This window comes from Nannobrachium achirus (genome assembly GCF_963921795.1).
Source record: "Nannobrachium achirus genome assembly, chromosome: 20".
NCBI lineage: Eukaryota > Metazoa > Chordata > Actinopteri > Myctophiformes > Myctophidae > Nannobrachium > Nannobrachium achirus.
Window position 1 is genome coordinate 9,882,300 of NC_137827.1, and position 23,337 is coordinate 9,905,636.

A 23,337-nucleotide genomic window follows, 5' to 3' on the forward strand; every position below is an offset into this window, starting at 1 on the left:
CACATTTTGTCCAACTTAAACAACCAACCAGGTATGGTTTCCTGTGGAAATATACTCATCTATTTCATTGCAATCCTCACTATATCACTGAATTGACCATTAGCTATTCACCTGAACAGTTTATGATGTTGTACAACATGATATCAATGGAATCCTTCACCATCAAAACATAGGTGTAAACATCACATATTCTGTATTATCATGTTTGGTTCAGGAGTTATGATGCAAAATATATGAATAAGCCTTATTCACGGCCCGCCCACTCAGCAAATTTCTCAGCATCCCCCGGGTGCTGACATCAATTTAGAAGGGGAAACTATAACAGAAATAGCTGGACTTAAAGCCAACAAATCATTATTTCGAACGGTAAAGTAAATTATAATGCTTTGTGCCTTTTACCATCTTGTGTTCTTGATCATGCTAGCCGTATTTTATACTTTACTATTCGGAAATTGCATTAAATTTGCGATTTCTGTGTTAACTCTATAGGCTATAGTAGGATTTCCCCTTCAAAATGTGACTTCAGCACCCGGGGGATGCTGAGTGGGCGGGCCGTGAATAAGGCTAATTGGTAATGGTGGAAAGTATAATGGCTGCCAGGGGGCGCTTTTGCGATGGCTCCATATCTGAAAATGTTCAGGGCCCCACACTGTACAAGTGTACCAAATTTCATGCTTTTATGATAAAGTGAATGATTCACCTAAAACATTTTGATTTAATTTCAAACGCATTTAGTTATATACTCATGTTAACTTTATGAACCTAAATACATACATTGGACATAAAAAAAGACATTTTAATACTACTATACTAGTAATTAAGCTACTAATATAGACTGACGGAATTAAAGCAGGTCATGTTTGGAATTGTAACAGCTGAAATCAATAATATATCAGTATTGCGGTATTAACCTGCGGGCCGCATCAAGTGAAGGTGGCCCCCGGGCCGCCAGTTGCCCATGTATGCCTTAGATGGACGCTACTTTTTCCCTCGTCATGCAGCCAAATAAAACCAGATAAAAACTAGACTTGCCTTATTGATGGACAGACAGACAGAGAGCCGGGTCAGGGTTTGAATGTTAAAGGAGAATTCCGTTCTAGACGTTTTATTACGTTTAATCTGATGTTATGATATCCCAGAACGATAGTATTGACAGTTAGGAATCTATGGCCCTAAGAATGCATACCAAACTGGTGGGTTCTTGAAATTAAAAATTAAAAAAAGTCTGTGAACTACTGGTTTAGTCAACAACCAGTCCTCTGTCCCCACATTAACCAGTCCAGGTCCATTCCAAACCCACGCCAGTTTGTATTATTTTCTTTTCTTTCTTTTTTTGTGATTTATATTTGTTTGTGTGTGTGTCAGCGTTGTCCCGTATAAGCTCGGAACCAGGAGGAAACGGACGCAGCGGCGGACGAGATCATCCCTCCAGAATTGGCTGCTGGCTGTGAGACCATCAGCGTACTCTGAGACACCTCCATGGGCTATAGGACACACACACACACACACACACAGAAAGACAGACAGACAGACAGACATACAGAGAGGACAGACAGACAGAAAGGACACACAGACAGGGGTTAAGATCAGCTCTTATTTGACATTATCGCAATTATTTTGTCATAATCGTCATAATAGTGAATGTTGAAAAATGTCAGAAATAGTGGAAATAGCCGATATGTCAGAAATAGTGGAAATAGCAGATCTACAAGAAAATAGGAATTAAATTCCAAAAAGGTAGCACATCCCCAATGTTTAAATCAGGAGGACAAAGTACTCACATTTCCACTTATTTATTGGCACACACCAAAAAGGAACGCTTACGCGTTTCGGCTAAGAGCCTTCGTCAGAACAAGCTCAATGAGCTTGTAGATCGGCTATTTCCACTATCAATGTTATGTTTGAAGTAGTAAGTCGTCAGATATGTCAGTAATGTATTTGTGTGTTTAGGTTATGTAGCCTAAGCCTAAAAGCCAAACAGAAATGTAATTATCAACGACAAAAACACAACTAAATCGTTAATCGCCAATTATTTGAATGACAATTAATTGTCATGTAAAATGTCATATCGTGACAGCCCTATCTACAAGTAGAATATAGATCAGTGGTTCTCAAAAGGTTTCTATTCCAAGGACCCCCCGTAACTCTGATGCGTTCAAACCTGAAGATATATATTTTCTAGACGCTTCAATCGCTTCACTTTGGTCGCGCTGGTCAGCGCTGGAAAACAATGATGTCCCGTCGGGAATCAAGGCGAAACAGCCAGAAAAAGTCCCAAAACCAAACAGCCAAAACATTTTGGTGTCTCCAGTCACACAACATCATCACTGATTGGCTGTCAGAACACGATGATGGGTGGAGTTGGGTGCGAAGGCCGATTCAGTTGAATTTTTCTCTCTCACGTGGAGAAGTAAAAAATACAGCCGCGATGACCCCTGTGTAAGTTATGGTCGATAGAAAACAGGCTGTTCTGACCAAACACACAATATTGGAAAGCAGCCAGGATGAATACAATTCAATGGCCGGGCAGATGTCGCCGGAAGTAGTATTTTGCGAGGCATCATGGGAAACGTACTGTACTTGAGGGCCTACCTGTGAGCACAGATATAAAGAGCTAGATGCCTCGTTCACCTCTGCAGTTAATTGGAGCGATGTGCAAAAGCTCTTGTCCGGACTTCCTGGAAAAACGAAGGGAACGCTGTCAGTCAAAGTGACTACTGGCCAATCACAGCGCGTCTTTTCCGGGACTTATCCAAGGACCACAATTCAATTCAACAGAGCCAGTTCCGATGTTGCGCGGCTCAGCTGTTTTCACAGGCTGCGTACGTAAAGACCCGCCCCCACCTGCCTCTGATTGGCCAGCCAACTTCCCTATGTGTGACGCACGCGGAAGCAATGAAGACGGAAGTGATGCCTTAGTTGCTAAATGCATACGCCCCCTAGCCGAAGGAGGCGTCTACCTTTCTATGTCTATGCCTGTGAGGGCATGTCACAGGAGCCTACCTGTGAGGGCATGTCACAGAAGCCTACCTGTGAGGGCATGTCACAGGAGCCTACCTGTGAGGGCATGTCACAGAAGCCTACCTGTGAGGGCATGTCACAGAAGCCTACCTGTGAGGGCATGTCACAGAAGCCTACCTGTGAGGGCATGTTACAGAAGCCTACGTGTGAGGGCATGTCACAGGAGCCTACCTGTGAGGGCATGTCACAGAAGCCTACCTGTGAGGGCATGTCACAGAAGCCTACCTGTGAGGGCATGTCACAGAAGCCTACCTGTGAGGGCATGTCACAGAAGCCTACCTGTGAGGGCATGTCACAGAAGCCTACCTGTGAGGGCATGTCACAGGAGCCTACCTGTGAGGGCATGTCACAGAAGCCTACCTGTGAGGGCATGTCACAGAAGCCTACCTGTGAGGGCATGTCACAGAAGCCTACCTGTGAGGGCATGTCACAGAAGCCTACCTGTGAGGGCATGTCACAGAAGCGTGGACTGGGGACTGTCTCCCAGTCGGTCCCCAGATCCGTCTCCTCGTCGGTCACCTCCTCCTCCCCGCTCTCCTCTGCGCCGCCCTCCTCTGGCAACACAAACTCCATGGACTCCTCCAGGTCTGGACTCACCTCGAACGGACCCGTCCTAACACGCACACACACACACACAGACCACATAATCAATTCACCACCTTTTTTTGTTTTACTCCCAAATTGATATGACTTAGGCACTGATGTGCACATAGCCTAGGGATAAGAGTTAGGCATCAACCACCCAATGTGCACGTTAAGTGTTGCTTACTACTAACAAGGCACACCACTAAACCCTTCTCAGATTTGACATTGTATTGGATCCAGTGTGAATTCTGTTGACTAAAACTATGATCGTCGACTACCTTTTTTCACTGACGAAAACTAAATAAAAACTAAACAAAAATAAAGCTATGATGACTAAAACTAAGACTAAATGTACTGACAATTTTCCAACAAATACAAACTAGACAACAATGTGGGATGGACTAGATGAGAATATGAGTTACCAGAACCTATCAATCTTTTGGGGTGCTCACAAAAGCCTGAGTAGATAAAATGACAAGTGAAGAATCCCTTTAAGTCGTTATTTTTGTTATGTTTAGGCTAAGTACAATCGTTTATTGTGCCTGTAAAGAGTGGAAATAATAATGCACTCTGCTTGAATTTTCCAATGTTCAGATGCCATTTTCTAGTCTTTATTTGACCAGTGGGTGTCACTGTTGCTCCACAGACGCCATCTATTTTGTGGTAAATATTGTCCAAGACTCCAAGTGCACTCCAGTTCAAATTGAGATGGCTCCGTTATGGTCTTCTTTGTGGACTATAGAACATGTTATGGCAGGCCAAGGACCCCTTAGTTGAGAGAGAGATGAAGCAGGGACCCCCAAAACGCTTTCATAGATTCCATATAGCTTCATTGTTTGACAGCACAATCATCAGTGTATTTTGGATTCATGTCAATTTGTGTTTTCAGATATTTAACCACTTGAACCGTCAATACTTAATAAACATAATTGGTCTGCTCTTTTTTTCCCCCACATACACCAAACCTCTTTGCCAAAAATAGACAATCTATTTTTGGCCAAAGTTCTCAGAACATGGATACTATACTGTAAGTTTCAAGTGGTTAATATGAAAAAAAGGAGAACAAGAGTTTCTATCACACAAAGATTTGGAGGACCCCCTGCAGTAACTCTGAGGACCCCCTAGGCGTCCCAGACCCCCTGTTATGGTCTTCTTTGTGGACTCTAGAGTGAAGAAAAGACTCCATCCAACCTACCTGCCCAGACTGGGGTTGTCGGGGGCCACCAGGAACATGAGGTTCCTCAGCGTGTGTTGGGGGTGGAGCTTCTCACTGTCAACATGCTACACACACACACACACACACACACACACACACACACACACACACACACACACACACACACACACACACACACACACACACACACACACACACACACACACACAAAGAAAAGTAATGTTTCATTAAAAAATGGTAGTCTGCCATTTTTTCAAACCTAACCCCATGGGGAACCAAAGAAAGCTGCAACCGCACACTCGCATACGGTGCAAGTATCCCCCATTTTATTGCGAGCTTTCGGGCGCTTGAACAGTCTTCAGACATGAATCACAAACGCATTTATACAAACGGTTTGAGCGGTCAGAGAGAGCATCGTTGACTTGTGTGAATGGTTGATTCAAATCGATGCGTCTTGCGTGCATGCAGAATGACCATGTTTGAGCAAGTTGAACGAACTCTTACAGGTACGCACATGCGTGTGCGGGCGCCTACAGCTTCACCCAACCCCATAACAGGTTGCTTACTCCTATGCGCAATGCCGAAACACAGGTAGTGTATAGCAGTGGTTCTCAACCTTTTCAGGCCGTGACCCCCGAAATAATCATGATTTAACTGGGGACCCGAAACCCTGACGAGCACTAAGAGTTGAGAGGAATTTTGTATCACACGGTTCTATTGTGAAAATAGCAGATCTACATGTTGCGAGGCGTTGTGAGCATGTAGATCGGCTATTTTCACTATTTCTGCCTCTAATATTTGACAATTTGGCCCATGTTTAATTTGTCATTTCAGAGGTATTGACAAAACCAATAACCAAAGACAATGCATAGCTATGTTTTCCAGGACCTTCCAGGACACTTGATAAATTCCCAAACTTTTCCAGTACTGGAAAAAAAAATCTAATTTAAAAATATTTCCAGGAATTTCATGACCGTGGGAACCCTGTACTATAGAGAAGCCCTGAGGCTTATTCAGAGGCATACAATGCTCAAACAAAAACAAAGACACGCATGCACAGCAGTGTGTTACCTGGGAGAAGCAGAGATGCAGTATGTTGGTGTTGAGTTTGGTCAGGGTTCTGGTGAAACGGTAGCGGCTCAGGTTCTCTCCACAGAACTCACTACAAAACAAACACACGCAGAAACCTGCATCAAAGAACTCACTAGAACACACACACTAGGGATCGCCAAATGGCCTTATCCGTTACATCAGTGTTTCTCAACCTTTTCAGGCTGTGACCCCAAAAATAGTCATATTGTAACTGGAGACGAGCACTAAGAGTTGAAGCATTACATTTTGTATAACACGGTTCTATTGTGTTGTGAGCATGATGTAGATCTGTTATTTTCACAATTTCTGTCTCTAATATTTTACAATTTGGCCAATGTTTAATTTGTCATTTTAGAGGTATTAACTCATCTACTGCTTATGACTAGTTTGACGAGTTATATTTATGGGTCCATTCTGCTTATGACGAGTTTGACCTAAAATAAAATAAAATATATATATATATATATATATATATATTTTTTTTTTTTTCAATTATTTTTGGACCCCATTAAATCGAGTAAAAACGATTTCAATCGCGATTTTGCATGTTTCACCCCCATACAACCCCATCTTTCAAACAGGGCAGCCATCTTTGTTTACATAACATGTAAAACATAATGGCTGTTATCTCATGAATGCCTGAACGGATTTCCAATCGGATTTTTTTGTTTGAAAGCTGTGAACATCCTGCACACACATGGTGCATCATATGTGCATGGGCGTGCATGATCCGTGCACTATAAATTACATGGAAGTCTATGGAGACTTCTGGCGGGATAACCTGAAAAAATGGCAGGAAATGTCCTTAAATTGTTACTTTAGAAATGTGCAGATACCCTCTATACACTTAAACTTTATGTTGGTTTGTTTACCGTTGAGAGAGAAAACAATGTTGCACATTAAGTTACAACCATTAACCATTAAGGAAATGTGTTCAAAAATTCACTATTTTACCCATTTCAAAAAAGGAAAATACATTTTCAAAATTAAGTGCCCTATTTACACATTAAAAAGTAGTTAGTGCAGGGGTCTTCAATGTATTCAGGCCGAGGACCCCTTAGTTGAGAGAGGGATGAAGCAAGGACCCCCACATCCTGTTAATAGATTCCATATATACATTATGTTTCATTGTTTGACAGCACAATCATCAGTATATTTTGGATTCATGTCAATTTGTGTTTTCAGACATTTTAACTACTTGAACCGTCATTACCTAATAAACTTGACCTTTTAGTCTGCTCTTTTTCCCCCTCTACACCAAACCTCTTCTCTGAAAATATGTGTGGACGCTAGGGTTCAAATTGTTAATATAAAACGGATTGGAAGATTTGGAGGACCCCCTGTTGTAACTCTGAGGACCCCCTGTTGAAGACCTGTGAGTCAGTGTGTGTGTGTGTGTGTGTGTGTGTGTGTGTGTGTGTGTGAGTCTGTGTGTGTACCTGTTACAGAGTTTCTTGGGCAGGTTGACGTCCAGAATGTGAGACAAGATGTTAGCTAGCTGTGCGGCGTAGCAGAGCGCTGCGCTGATGGTGTGAGCAGGATTTATATGGTCCAGCTCTGTTGGATACACACACGCACGCACACACACACACACACACGCACGCACACACACAGTACATTTAGAATTCCGGACTTTCACTTGTAAAAAAGGTGAGTATTTTTTTTTCACCACTGGCTTTCTATGGACAATGAGCCTCGACATGGGAGCATAGCATTATTACGACGTTCGATAGTTCGACGTCACATTCGTCCGACGCTGGTGAATGCCAACCTGGTGAAATGCTAACCTGGTGAACGCTAGGGATGTGAAAAAAAAAATCACTGACTCAAAAAGTATGAGTCGAAAAATCGGTTTATTTTTTATTTTCCCCCAAAGAATTATGCAAGTTCTGATGGGTGCAGCTGCATAAGTTGTGTTGCTTAAAGTAATGCGCCATTGTGCTCTCCTCTCAGCTGCTGCTTAGCGGAAAAAAGTGAAATAAGTCGACAGACGCATCGATTTTCGGCCTCGACGTGCAAATAATGCGTCGATTAACATCCCTAGTGAACGCTACTATGCCTAACCCTAACCCTGACCCTAATGGGATGTCAAAATATTGAGATTTTACACTGACATTACCGGGTGTGCAGCAAGGGCCGTCACCATTACATTTAAGTGGATGTCGATGATCAATATTACAAAACATTGGCTTTGAACATTGGAACACATTAATCAAAATTACATTTCAGTTTGCCAGTTAGAATTCGTAATCAAAAATTGTACAGGGCGCTTATGGGCAAATAACTTAAAATATACTGAAGAAATTACTGATCTACAAACTTAAACCTTTTCTAAGTTTCTATGATCAGTGGTTCTCAAACCTTTTCATGTCCAGGACCACTAAAATGATATGTATTTGGCAGCAGACGCCCATCTCAAAATATGTTGTTCCAGGGACCTCCAGAAGCAAAGATTTGAGTTACAAAAGTTTGCTTTAACATTTTTTTATTAACGGTTAAGGTGGCCGTACACTAGTCGATAATCGGGGGATTTAATTACCCTCCCGACAATCAGGCTGCCTCCGACTGAAACGAGCCTGACTATCGGGCATAAATGCCCGGTGCAAGCGTGAGGGCTCACAGATTCAATCTGAGCCCCGCCGAGTGGCTCGGAGGGCGATCGGGGCCAGCCGACTCGAAAATGTTTGATATTTTTCTGGGATCACTACTGGTCTGGAACAGCAGCGGCGGACCGTGACCGAGAGAAAGACAGCTGCTGTGCGGATCGACAGATCTCTCTATCTTTCTCTCTCTCTCTCTCTCCCACTCACACATACACACGCGCGCGCGCGCAGACACTCTTTTCATACCGTCCATCCGTCCATTAGGTTGTATCATGATTGCTTGGGATGGGAATTAAAATGAAATGTTAGCGGGTTTGTTTTATATCAGCAGAAATAGTCAATACCAGTCACAGACTGGGAAGTTAACAGCACACGAGTGACACCACACATCTCGCTTTGCTCTTGCAAGGCAAAGTACACACCCAGCCTGATCTACAAACCCTACAACGTGGCGCGGAGGGACACAGTTTGATCTTGGAAATCTAATGTTCGGTGTGCCACACAGTCATACGACTAATAATCATAAATCAGGCACCATGAGAAGCAGCAGACGCACGCAGCAGCAGCTTGACTTGACTAGTTTAGCAGTGATAGAGAGAGCGTGTTTAGATTATGGTCAGATAATCATCCTGTAGTGTTTAATGCTACTCGATTCGATCACGCCCGATTATCTGCTAAAGAAGGGCCAGCTTTAAAGGGGTTAAAATCTTAAGCGACACAAGCACTTTCCCAGGTCTTGACTAATTTTAAAGGAGTTAAAGGAGTCACCTGGTCCCTGGCTGGTGCTCTTCTCCTCCACCCAGCTGTAGTAGGTGGAGCAGTCCCCGTTGCTGGGCAGGGTGACGGGGGGCCCCGTGATGCTGATGCTGGTCTCGCCGTTCTGGTCGTCCCAGACCCAGCGTCCCGACAGGTAGGTGGTCCTCCGGGCCTCCGCCAGCTCGCTCACCGTGCTGGAGGTCAGCGCCGGGTCGCACTCCAGCGCCAACACGTCCGCGGGGTCTCTGTGGGGAGGGGCAGGGGGAGGGGCAGGGGCAGGGGGAGGGGGAGGGGCAGGGGGTTACAACAAGAGAACACTTCAATGACGTTTCCGTGAGGTTAACCCGGCCGTGCAGGACTCCAGTTCCTGGATTCAAAGTAGACCTGGGATACCCGTCGGACCCCGCGGGTTCGGGGCGGATGCATTTTCATGATTAATAGTCGGACGCAATGTTGTTTTTGACAGCAAATTTTGATTTAGTTTTAGTCATAGACTTTTAAATAAAATGTCATTTAGTTTTAGTCATAATTCAGTCACCTGAAAAGTTTTAGTTTTAGATCTAATTTTAGTCTAATAAATATCATACGTTTTTAGTCGACTAAATCTACAGTTGATTTAGTCAAATAAAATGTATTTTGGCAGGCCTTGATGGCATCGTAATGACTGATTTTACACTTGGTTGTGTGCTGAAAATAGCAGATCTACAAGCTCACAACGCGTCGCACGTGAGCTTGTAGATCGGCTATTTTCAGCACACAACACCTGAGAGCAACCAAACATAAAATGACTCTTCTCCACTAGTCCCTCCCTAACGTTTTAGTCTAGTTTTAGTCAACGAAATCAACACTGGTCGGACGTAAATACAGTACATACTGTTGATATAGACTGCCTATGACATGCGGCATGCACTCTCTCAACTCCTGGTCTGAGTGTGTGGCACTGTGTTTGCTTGTGATAATGCTGCAGGCGCAGAGACATAACTCTAAGCACGGAGCATGTCCCAAACACTACGTGAGGTATATGTGTTGTTGTGGTTTGATTGGACGTGGCGTTCCGCTGAAGGGAGCTCGTAGCTTATTGTTCCCCACTACTGTCCCTTGCATTGGATGTTTATTTTGCAGCGCTGTCGTGTGCACTGTGCAAGCCTTGTCCGTCCAACTGAACGCACAAATCACTAGGGCTGACCTTCGATTACTTTTTTCATAATCGAAGCTTAATCGAAGCTTTCTTTCGAACTTCGAAGCTTCGATGACGGCGACCGGGGGGGGGGGGGGGGGGGTGGTAGGGAGCAAAAGTTTATCGGTTACATAAGTGATAACCGTTAAGGAAATGTGTTTAAAAATGCGCGATTTACACAATTTTAAAAGGGAAAACACACCAGTTTTTTCCTCATAATAATGCTCCTTATTTTCATTAAATAGTACAACAATACAACGAGGAAGAAGAAGATACGAATGTTTTCTACATTAAAGAAAGGTGTTTTTGCAGGACAAGTAGGATTGACATAATCACATCACGTCAGTAATGTAACAAAGCGCGGCTGCAGCCTGCAACAGCAAACACTGCAGCGCGACTCGAGCCCTATATAACAAACAGATTAACTCCCAAGTCCCAAAGTGTTGTACACGCTAATGTAATAGTAGATTTTATAGTAAATAATTGCACTGCACTGTGTCTGAATTAAAGTTCCACACTCATCAACCGAAAGCTGATGGTCAGGCTCAGACAACGTAGCCTACTCTATGTGGGCGCGACTATTGAGCTTGCAGCAGATCCGATATAAACTTCATCAACACCACGACAACGTAACCCTAGCAAGTTGGGTTTTAAGCTCTTTTTTCCTCTTTAAAACGGGATCGACGCTGACGGGGTCCGTTTTGTAAAATCCAATTTTCGCTGTTTGTTTCCTTGCGTTGAGTTGTGTGTCTGTCAGCGAGTGGAAGACAGCAAACGCATGCATGGATCATGTTACACCGACAATGGTTTGATAACGAAATGTGTGACTGCATCGCATAGTTGCATTGGGTGATGTTACTCAGACATTGGTGTCACACATTTCGGTGCCAAAACGCATGTCGGTGTATATGTGACAGCGCGCTGTCTTTTCTTTTTTTTTCTTCATCATCGACCATTCTGATGGCTTCATGCATGCTCTTGTTGTTATTAATGTTAACACGTGTGTGAGAAGGGGGTGACGCTATCACGCTAGAGTGGAGCGAGGCGCATGCAAGCTAAGGCACGCGGCCCCCCCAAAGGACAAACGGCCGCGGCCGATTATTCGAATTTATTTTTCAAATTCGAATACCGTGCCTTCGAACGAAGCTTCGAATATTCGAATTTTTAAAAAGCCTGGCTACTTCATCACATGTTGCGTGGAAAAAGTGGCTGATCTACAAGCTCACAACACGTCGCATCCGCTTGTCACATATTTCGCAACTATGCACAATTTCACATCACAAAATCACAAAATACCTAGCATATTTCATTGCAAAATCAAGGATTTTAGTCAGCATAATCAAGGATTTTTGCCCTCCTTTTTCTCGAGGGTCTAGATTCTAGACACCTTTGGTGTGCCCCTGAGAAGGGTCAAGTGTGCCCCTTGAAACTGCTTGAAAGCCAGTATTGTATTTATCATTTTAAAAATTATTTAAACTAGTGAAAAAACAGCCGATCTACAAGAACACTGCTGTTTTCACTACTGTTGTGCGACAGCCTTGTATGATGGAGCAGGGCTTTACTTTGCGAATAAACATACAACTTTGAAACTTGGAGATGCAAGGTTTCCTCCCGACAGTGACGATATTTACACCCTCGTATTATGTTGGTGTGCCCATGGATTCTTGGGACATGAAAGGTGTGCCCATGCAGAAAAGAAGGTTGAGAAACACTGGTCTAGAATACACATTTATTCCTCATATTGGACATTAGAATATTTCAGTGTTAATTTTGTCGACTAAAACTATGACGAAAATTTGTGGTCGACTGCGTTTTTTTCTCTGACGAAAACGAAATAAAAACCAAATAAAAACTAAGCTGTGATGACTAAAACTGAGACTAAATATATCGACAATTTCGTCAAACAAAATAAAAACTAGACTAAAATGTTGGGGAGGGACTATAGTGGAGAAGAGTCATTTTACGTTTGGTTGCTCTCCGGTGTTGAAAATAGCCGATCTACAAGCTCACAGCGCGTCGCGTTGTGAGCTTGTAGATCTGCTATTTTCAGCACACAACCAAGTGTAAAATCAGTCATTACGATGCCAACAAGGCCTGCCAAAATACATTTTAGTCGCCTAAAATCTTATGATATTCAGTCAACTAAAACTAGACTAAAACTAAAACTTTTCAGGTGACTAAATTATGACTACAACCAAATTACATTTTATTCAAAAGACTATGAATAAAACTAAATCAAAATTTGCCAACAAGGCCTGCCAAAATACATTTTTAGTCGCCTAAAATCTTATGATATTCAGTCAACTAAAACTAGACTAAAACTAAAACGTTTCATGTGACTAAATTATGACTACAACTAAATGACATTTTATTCAAAAGACTATGACTAAAACTAAATCAAAATTTGCTGTCAAAAACAACACTGGAACATTGGTTGGCAGGCAGTACCTGCTGCCCTGCTTGTCCTCCTGCAGGGGGAAGATGTGTGTGGTGAGCTCCCTGATGTTGTCCCTGCGGACCTGAGCCACCAGCTCCAGCCTCTCCACTAGCTCCTTGCGCCTCCTCTCCAGCACCTCCCCCAGGCGCCGGTTGTGCCGCTCGATCTTGTCCCGTTTCTCCTGGTGTCTCCCGGCGCGCCGCTGCAGCCGCTGGCTCTCCTCCTGCGAGCGCAGGAGCAGCTCCTTGCCTATGGCAGAGAGACAGAGAGAGAGAAACCGACGCGTTTTGAACTTGTAGATCTGCCATTTTCACTAGTTTGGGTCCCGGCCAAATGTCTAACTTCTATTTCGTGTCTTGAGAAATCTCTTTTACAAGAGAGCTCTTTTCTTATTACACTCTAACCTTAATCTATTCTCCAAATAAATACTGATCTACAAGCTCACAACGAGTCTTGTAGATCAGCTATTCTTGGTGAAAATCGCCGCCCAAAATAGGGAAACCGGGGTAAAAAGACCGTATTGATTGATTGATTATTTTATTAGACAAAAATGGAGAACAGTACAAGTATAGTCAATTGAAATGTAGTACAGTACAAATACAGTTAACCACCCTGCCTAACTTTTTACGGTATTTTTTACGTTGAAAGCCCTCTGTTACTCGTATCTACAAAACAATTGTAAGAAATTCAAACAATTGTAAGAAATTCCATTCGTTCTTTTTTTTATCTATCTATAAATGTGAGAAGTCTCTGCGTGTCTGTCTGTCTGTGTGTCTGTCTGTCTGTAATCCGCGTATCTCGAGAACCGTTCGTCCCACCGGCTTCAGATTCGGCACGCGCGTTCCCCGCCGCGGCACGGAGTGCAGTGCCGGGTCTCGACCCGACCCGACGCGCGGTTTTCCCGAACCGGCGCGAAACGTTCGGAATCTCCTTATGCGGGGTTGATTGTTGACATCAGGCTGTTCCGGAGGAAATCGGCGAAAGCTCTGACTCATCGTGACATCACTTCATAAAAGGCTCTGACATCACGTACGCCACATGAGTCAACAAAAAATCTCTGTGAGTGTGTATAACAGATGTTCAAAACGGGTCCTATGACAACAGGTATAATGAGGTTTGCATTAAAGGGGGAACCGGCACTGTGTCTGCAACACAGTTGGAGGCACAGACAGATACTCCATATATGGGCATAAAATGGACGCAGATAGACAGATATCTCCATATATGGGCATAAAATGGACCCAGAACTATAACTGCAGTGATCTCCATATATGGACATAAAATGGACGCCGACAGACAGACAGACAGTTACAGATATCTCCATATATGGGCATAAATGGACACAGGCAGACAGATGGTCAAAACGGGTCCTATGAAAACAGGTATAATGGGGTTTGCATTAAAGGGCGGGGCATTCATTCCCTATTTACATTGTTCCGAGTTGGCCAGGTCGCCGACTAGACGCTGGGCCGCCCGAAACAGCTTCTAGTAATAATAATAACCAAGAGGAAGTGAAAATAGCTGACCTACAAAATCTGCCATTTCCCAGTTTTTTTGTTGCCATTTTTATGAGGGTCCTAGGTATAGTAGATATGTTTGGGAACCCCAGTGTAAAGTGGAAATATACTGTATATTATATATAGTATACGAGCTATACTGTATACATATTAAAATAATATATTGTACAGAGGTAAACTCACATGTTTTCACCTCTTCGTTCCCACAGCAGATAGCTTCTTTCAGCTGTTCAATCTTCATCTTACAGGACATAATCTTCCATTTCTGGGACAAAGAGGTCACAATCACACACTTTATTATCTGCATCAGTTAAGTTTATCAAACTAATCAGTTTAATCAATTACTTAAAAATAATAATAATCAAACCCAGTCAAGTGAGCGGTGCTATTTTTTGAGTTAAGCGTCTCGTGAAGCTTGGCCAATGTGGGATGGGGCGAGACAGACAAAGCCAGATGTATGTAGGAGCGGTAACACTACGCAAAAATAATAATCGATAATCTTATAAAATATCTGATTAATAATCAATCCCAAAGACACAATATTTTCTGTGAAAATAGGAGATCTACAAGTTCACAACACGTCACAACTGGATGCATTATCTTTGTAACCTGGAAACAAATGAAATCTGCCATTGAAGGAAAAAAAATAATGCTGAAAATAGCTGATCCAAATCAACAACTCAGAAGGTGTACGATAGGGTTTATATACGCTTATGATTTAAATGTTGTCTTACCATCTGATCAGCCTGAATCTTCCCATCCATGGCCTGCATTACACTGGCAAAAACAAAGTGAAAACCATTTCACAAACATTCAGGAATTTCAGCCGTTTGCGTTTGTACATTTTGGCCTGGTACACAATAATACTGTTCACAGCCATACTCTCTGGAGAAAAACAAAACCAAAGCCATGTGTGTACTCTGTCAAACAGTGCTTCAAGGCGCTCAGGTGGCGCAGTGGTAAAGTCCCTGCCCACCACCACAGAGGTTGTGGGTTTGAATCCACCGTGGTCTGGGGAGGAGGATATTTTTCACTGCACATACTCCTAGGGGCTGGGGCCAGCGGGTGATGGGCAGGAGGAGTAGGACGAAGAACCTACGTCCTCCCGGTGGGGGCTCCTCACTGGCAGGTGAGCCAGCAGGGTACAACAGCAGTGACAACACAGAAATGTGTGTGGGGAGGAAAGAATTGCCATAACGACTAAATTAGGAAGCGGAAAAAGGGGTCAAAAAAGTGCCTTCCCCCCAAAAAAAGAAGTCAATTCAAAAATATAGCCTCACGTTTCATTCTTGCACAGAATACTGAAAACCAAATGTGTCGCTTTTTTATTTCTATGGTAGTTATTTGAGAAACTGTCTGTCTGTAACGACTCGTCAAATCAGATCACAAGGCTATATCTATGTCAATATCATGTACTGTACATAAATATGGGGCAATTTGATAGGCAAAGGCTAATGGCCAATTACTGAACACACTGTACATAATTTCTGAACTATTCATCTTCAAAGGATGAAAAGCCATTCCATGTCCCTGCATTCCTTTTTTTAGATGATGCAAGATCACAAAGTTAATTATGTACACATAATAAGAATTAATCATGGGCAACATTTACCTCTGTTGAAGCTGCTCCTTTTCTTCACGAAGTTTCTTCAGTGTCTCTAGTTTATCAATGTATCTACACAAACCACAAGTACACATCAGTCATTTATCAATGTACAGTATCTACACAAACCACAAGTACACATCAGTCATTTATCAATATACAGTATACTTGTAACAGAGCATTTTTATATTGTGGCATTGCTTTTACTTAAAGGGGAAGACCACCCATTTTCAATATTGAACTGTGTCATTAATATACCTTAGAGGAGTTGTGTTGAAATAGAAAAAAAGTTACCCCCCTTCTGTTTTGCCTAGAACTGGAGGATTGATTTTGGGGTTTCTATTGTAAAGTACAACTTGATGACATCACACATTGTACTTTACAATACAAACCCCAAAATCAATCCTCCAGTTCTAGGCAACACAGAAGGGGGGGAACTTTTTTTCTATTTCCACACAACTCCTCTAAGGTATATTAACACATTGCCTGCCCCACGTTTTTTATTAAACTCTTCCAAAACATGTCAGGGTTTTGGAGCATTTTGACTCATTTGTAATGAATATTTTGAAAATTTGTTTCTATGTCTATGAACAAATGGAGTATACCGATGGAAAGATTAAAATCTATACTTTATAAAAAAAAATAAACAAGAGTTTTATGTTCCATGATGATTTTTCAATGAATTTATTAGCGACTACTGCGCCTGCCCCAAATGGCCTAATTTGTTTAAAAAGGCTAGAAAAAAGGCTTTTTATGAAATAACATGAATAAGTCTCTTATTGGGTTGATTTTGTTGTTTCAAGCCAATAATTGGCACTGTGGCACTGTGTACTCAGTCTCAACACACACGCACACACTCACACACATGCATGCGCATGCACGCGCACGCGCGAACGTCACGAAGCACAAGGACCACCCTGAGCTCCTCCTATGACATTTCAGGCACACACACAAACACACGCGCACACACACACACACACACACACACACACACACACCCCACATGCGCGCGCACATCCACATGCGCGAGCACGCACGCGCCCCTGTGGAACACCTGTGTTCAGTGGCGTCAGTTCAGAACAAGCTAAGGTATGGCAACATGACTGGTGTCTTGCACGCGTGCCCTCGTGCAGGCACGATGAAAAGTAAATTTTTATTATTTCCCCCTGTAGCCAAGGTATGGCATTGGCAGCTGCATACCCCTGCCATACCCAATTGACGCCCCTGCCTGTGTTATGTCACGTGATTTCTTAGCTAACGGAAACTCAGATCGATGCAGAGAAAAGTTTGCTGGACCATTGGATCATTTTCCTTACTGTTGTTTAGCCACATGGATTATAGTTTTACGAGCCAGCAGACTGTTTGTTTATCAATGGAATATCTTTACGAGCCAGAAGTGCACTGGGGGGGAGGAGGTGACAGTGTATCAGGTAGGACCGTGGTTTTTTCCGTTTTTTTCATTGTGTGTCGTGTCGTATGGATGGATGTTGTTTTGCTGCGTGTGGCCAGGGGTGTCGCACCAAAATCTGGGCCCTGGCCACAAGGATTCACTGCGGGACCCCCATGATTGTTCTTCATAGGGGGGATTTCAAAAATAGCAGATGTACAAGCTCGCAGAGTGCCGCGCTGTGAGCTTGTAGATCTGCTATTTTTCAATAGCTAAAGTATAAAATAATTATGTCCCCTCCACCTTGGGCCCTAGTAGTGTAGGGTTTCCACTCGCACTCCCCCCTTGTGACACCCCTGTGTGTGTGCGCGTTCTACACACTCACTCCTCCTCTCCCACTATAAATACAGAGTGTCTTCACCTAAATACACTCAAATCTAAACGAATTCTACTGTCATCTCTAGGCTATCAATCAACTATCTAAACTCTAACTCTAACTATAAATATCCTATATTCAAATCTCAACCGAGCCACCCAACCGATCTTTTTTTTTTTTTCTTTTTTCTCCTCAGCTGGCTAGCTGGCTAGCCTGGCTTGTCGCGTCTAAAACAGCTGCAGACTTTTCTCCCTCTCTCTCTCTTGTATTTGGATTGCCTGATAACATGTATTTCAATGCAGTTTTTTGACCTTTTTTCTTCATTCACGTGAATGACCTGGTTCCCTTTGATGTTGCCCTACTGTATTAAGTCACAGGCAGCACCGGAGCACCATCAATTGTAAAACAATGAAAAGACTATAGAACGTAGCTGTACGTGTAAGGCGGTAAATAGCTGGGCAAAATAGAACGTTTATAAACGGGCTGGGCGGCAGATGTGTTAATGACATATTTCAATATTGAAAATGGGTGGTCTTCCCCTTTAAGTAAAACATTTGAGTAACAGGACATGACATGACGGAGGCACCATATCAACACATGGTCACAGAGTTATGTTCAGTTATAAACATTACGTAAGGCTAGAGGGAGAGATGTCTACCGGCCTAAAGTCAGCTGGACCTGTGGGTCAACACACTGGGTTGGTAACCTGAAGCCTGCTGCAGGATCTTAGTACATACAGTTAATAATGTCCAACTGGTTGTAAACATGTCAGGGAGCTAACTAGCTCAAACTAGCTTCAGAAAGTTAACAAATGGGTCGTCCCACAACCAAAAATAAAGAATAGAAGAGACACGTTTTTTTATTCTCTAGGAGAATGACTCGTTCTTGATATAAGGACAAGCAAGTACTGTATGTGCTGTAATGTGGGGTAAGAAAGTTCCAAATAACTAAGATATTGTCCATGAGGCCGACGCGGTTGGTGGAAAAGTAATGGCGGTGTCCTAGTTTTCTCAGTCATGCATTCAGCCATTATGGTGGCAGTAAACGAGTTGACAAAATCAATAACCAAAAACAATGCCTAGCCATTTTTTCCAGAATGTTCCAGGACCCTTGAACAATTCCAAAACTTTTCCAGTATTGGAAAACTATTTTTCTGATTTCAAAATATTTCCAGGAATTTCATGACCGTGGGAACCTGTCTTTTGAATCCTTCTACGTTTTTTTGAAAAAAACGTATGTTTCTATGTCAGCAATCTGGCTAGCCATCGTCAAAGAAAAGGTTCTTTTCACTTAACTGGAGCTCAGTTAGTCTGTTCTTGAGAGACTACTATGTCAGTGGTTCTCAAACCTTTTCATGTGAAGGACCCCTGTAAAAACATATTCATATCTCAAAATATTATAGTTCCAAGGACCACCCAGAAGCAAAATTTTAGTTACAAACGCTCGCTCAAAAAATACATATATTCACTTGTAGATCTGCTATTTTTCACTGGTTAAAGCATTCAATAATTCTAGGCCTAGATGGGTTAACCGTGTATGATGTAGTGGAAAGCCTCCTCACCTTTCGGGGTTCCTCCCGTCTATGTACTGGAAGTCTCCGGCCCGGATGCAGCGGGCGCAGGTCAGGCGCCGGCGGGCCGTGCTGCAGAGCGGACAGCGCTCCACGGCCACATACAGACCCTCCGCGTCGTCCACCGACTCCACCATCACACTGCCCCCGGTGGCCGGGGGGCGGTAGTAGGCCTGTCGATTACAATTACAACTTAGGGCGTTTCAGCAGAGCAGTGTTGATTATTTTGACAGGAGATTTGAGATTTAGTTAGATTAGTCATAGAGTCTTTTGAAGAAATTCTAATATGTTAGTCGTCTGAAGTGTTAGGAGTTTTAGTGGTTTTCAACCAGTGGCCCGGGGCTAGCCATAAATTATAACTACCAGGAGAGGGTGCTAATATGCGGAGGTTATGTCTCTCCTGGAGTTATAAGCCAGAGTCATATGGCTCTCGCTGGTTGAGCCCCAACGTCCATACTACGCTCAAAACATGTACCAATAAGTTGCTCACCGATCCGTCGAAACAGCTTTATATCTACCGGACGGCACACTCGTTGGCATGTGTTAGTCCATATGTTTCTAATAAATTAATGTTTACTAAAACTTCTCTGAGACTCGCGTTTCCTCGTCGGAATGTTTCCGCATACAGAGCGCTTCAGAACTACAGAACGTTGGAATACTTCCGCATACATGTCCTAGTATGAGCAAATCGCAACGGCGATCAACGTCACGTGATATGTAGCCTCGCGTTACTCATCTCGCGTGATATGTTCGGCCATTTTTACCCAAGCAGTTCAAAAACAAGGAAAGCGATGAGACTCGGAGAAGTTTTAGTAAACATTAAATTATTAGAAACATATGGACTAACACATGCCAACGAGTGTGCCGTCCGGTAGATATAAAGCTGTTTCGACGGATCGGCGAGCACCTTATTGATATGTACATGTTTTGAGCATAGTATGGACGTTGGGGCTCAACCAGCGAGAGCCATATGACTCTGGCTTATAACTCCAGGAGAGACATAACCTCCGCATATTAGCATCCTCTCCTGGTAGTTATAATTTATGGCTAGCCCGGGGCCGGGGACCACCAGTGGTCCTTTCCTTGAAGGGATTACAGGTGGCCCCCAGCTAAATGATGGAGAGTTGGTCATTTGATTTCTTCATGAAATTACAGGAAGATTTATATTTCTTTCATTCATGTTAAGCTTTTTTGGGAATGTTATTCTGAAAATGTTTTCAAATTATAATCATTAAAAACAAAACGTAGGAAACATATGTGTCCAGTGTATGGTAAACAGTGTACTAGGTCAGTGCAATGGTTCTCAAAGTGGATTTCAGGAACTCTCTAGGTCAGGGGTCTTCAACAGGGGGTCCGCAACCCCTAGGGGGTCCACGGGGATACTGCTAGGGGTCCCCGAAATTGTTGGAGAGGAAAAAAAAGTTTTATATGTTGATAAAGTAAACACGATTCTGTCTCTTTTGAATAGCATGTATACATGATTATTGTGCAGTTGACAGATTGATAGTATTGACATTGGTTCTCAGTTAATAAAGGTATGCAGGCGTTGACACTAAGGGTTGCCCACCTGCCCTGGGCAGGTAAATAAAACTTCCGGGCAGGTGGAGATTGCTTTCAGGTTGCCCGACTGGGCAAGTGCACATTTGAGAGGGGACAAAACCGTCTATAAACACAACACAAGATATTTGTCTGAACACCTGAACGTGGCCAGAGTGCTCTGTCTTCTGGTCTGTGGAATGTAAAATAAGAGCACTGCTGACCTATAATGTGCTGTTTTCACTGTGACACTTAAAAATATAAAATAACAAGTGTGAACCCATAGTCATATTCATAGCGATCTAGGGTATTTGGCATACAAATGGAGGTATGACATTGTCTTTATCGCACAAAAGATTAAGTGTTAAATTGAACTCTAATTCACGATTCACTTTTCGGGCAAGTGGGCAACTGGGCATGGCCTTTGGGCAAGTAGAACATGACCCGTACTTGCCCGACGGCAGTGCCTCTGAGACCTTATTGTCAACCCCTGGTATGTTTATAAATGGCAGTGGTACGGCCACTTGTACATGCATGTTTAAAAAGCATGAATATATTAATCTATTATTTTAATAGCATAGTACTGAATGCACAATAACATGGTATGTTAACTTTATATGCATGAAACACAATTGTATACATAAATATCTCTGCTGTCGGGCCGAAGGTTACTTTCTAACTACAAAATGTTCATTTTCAGGAAAATGAGCTCAAGTGGAGTTAGGAGGTTTTGACCGAAGGTCTTTTTACTACTTTTCATTGGTTCAATAGACATAAAGGGTCTTCAATGTTCAATAGCACATATTTATGAAAATAAAGAGGCCAATCGTGTGGAGTCAGCTGGTTTGGCAGAAAGTGTAGAGTTAGGAGGTTTTGTCTACTTTCCATTGGTTCAATATTATTTTAACCAACACTCAGCTATAAAGGGTGTCCAATAGCCCTGATTTATGCCAAAAAATGGAGTTAAGAGGTTTCGGCCAGACAGTGACGATACAATATGAAGTAGCGGGTCCCTGCTCCATCTCCCCATCAGTTTGGGGGTCCCTGGCATGAACACGTTGAAGCACCCTGCTTTAGGGGGGGTCTAAATTGACCCTTTAACTTTGACAGTGTACAAATGGAACCAAATGGACCCATTTGTACACTGTCAAAGTTAAGGGGGAGACCTTCATTTCATGTCAACATTTGAGAACCACTGCACTAGAGGCTAAAACACAAGTCAACACAAGCCAGCCGGGTGTACGTAACGTTACCAGGGGTGTCGTCAGGTTGTCCGCGGTCCCGGCGGTGCTCGGGGCAGGCTGTGCGGGGTGAGGAGGCCGGAGGGGCGGCCGTGCTGCCGGCCGGCCGGGCTGGGACACCGGGGCAGAGGAACAGGACGCTCCGTCCTCCCGTTCCCCCTCCTCCCTCTCCGGGGGGAGCTCCGGCCGGGACGAGGAGGGCGGCGCGGCCATGCTAATGCTAACGCTAACGAGGAGGAATAACAACAACAAGAAGAGCACGTCCCGGAAAACTCGATTTTAGGGGTTTGTTTGGCCACGACGCGACGCGTTCATCTTCTAAACGTGGACGTGTGGTCTCGTCGGGCGCAGCCGGCGTCTTCTTGGTGGCCTTTATTTAAGAGAGGGAAATGTTGATGATAAACACGAAAAGGCAGCCCGTTTGTTGTTGTTGTCTCTGTGGAAGTAACGGTCCCTCCTCCGCTCTCCCGCAACACTTCCTGGTTCCTGAGGCCACGTGACGTGACGCACGGTTTGTTTATGTGATGACGTGCTTGTCGAGGGCGGAGTCTGAGGCCATGCTTAGGCAAGACACAAAGTTCAGAGTGAACAGTTTTAACTCAAATATTTGCTTCTGGGGGTCCCTACCTGGAAACAAAAATATTTTGAGATGGGGGTCCGTGGCCAGAACCACTGATCTTCTATGGTGCTTTAGCTTATTTGGTTACCAAAAAAATATTTTCAAATTATAACAATTTAAAAGAAAACATGTAGGAAACCAAAAAAATAAGGGAAACACGGACGACTTTCAGAACGGGCAAGGGGCCCAGAATGAGTGCCTAGACTGACTAGATCTAAACTTCCTTTGGGAAGCACAAACGTACGAGACACACAATTGACAGGTGTGTTGTGATTGGCATGGGGTAATTACACCACGATTCTCTGCTCAACGCCGCGCAATAGGACCAATCTATGGCTGTGTATTTATGGAATATTGACAAAGTCTATCCACGACTTTCCAACGCCCCATAGTGCATTGTGCAGACGCTGTACCGAGCTTCCGGCACCGCAGCCGAGTGTGATTTACAAGCTCACAACGGGTTGCAACTGCGACGCGACGTGAGCTTGTATGTCTGCTGTTAAACCGGAAGTGTGGTCCAAACAGGTCCAAATAATCTCCAGTAAACTCCCGCGGAAACAGGTGGATATGTAATATCACAGACATTCTAGGGCTCGGAATAACCTATGCAGTGAACACGATAGGATATGAAGAGGAAATG

The 23,337-nt window shown here is 43.4% G+C and overlaps 1 protein-coding gene across 1 annotated transcript; it reads right to left on the reverse strand.

Annotated features, from left to right (window-relative positions):
• Positions 1 to 787: 787 nt before the first annotated feature.
• On the reverse strand, positions 788 to 22,546 carry atg14 (autophagy related 14). The gene is made up of 12 exons (XM_080750005.1): positions 22,091 to 22,546; positions 19,293 to 19,474; positions 15,978 to 16,040; positions 15,100 to 15,142; positions 14,549 to 14,630; positions 12,860 to 13,097; positions 9,247 to 9,479; positions 7,315 to 7,432; positions 5,855 to 5,945; positions 4,802 to 4,887; positions 3,463 to 3,634; positions 788 to 1,484 (listed from the first exon to the last, which is right to left on the reverse strand). Exons 1-12 carry the CDS (start codon positions 22,289 to 22,291, stop codon positions 1,362 to 1,364), a joined length of 1,632 nt encoding a protein of 543 aa, XP_080606131.1. The 5' UTR covers positions 22,292 to 22,546; the 3' UTR covers positions 788 to 1,361.
• Positions 22,547 to 23,337: the final 791 nt, after the last annotated feature.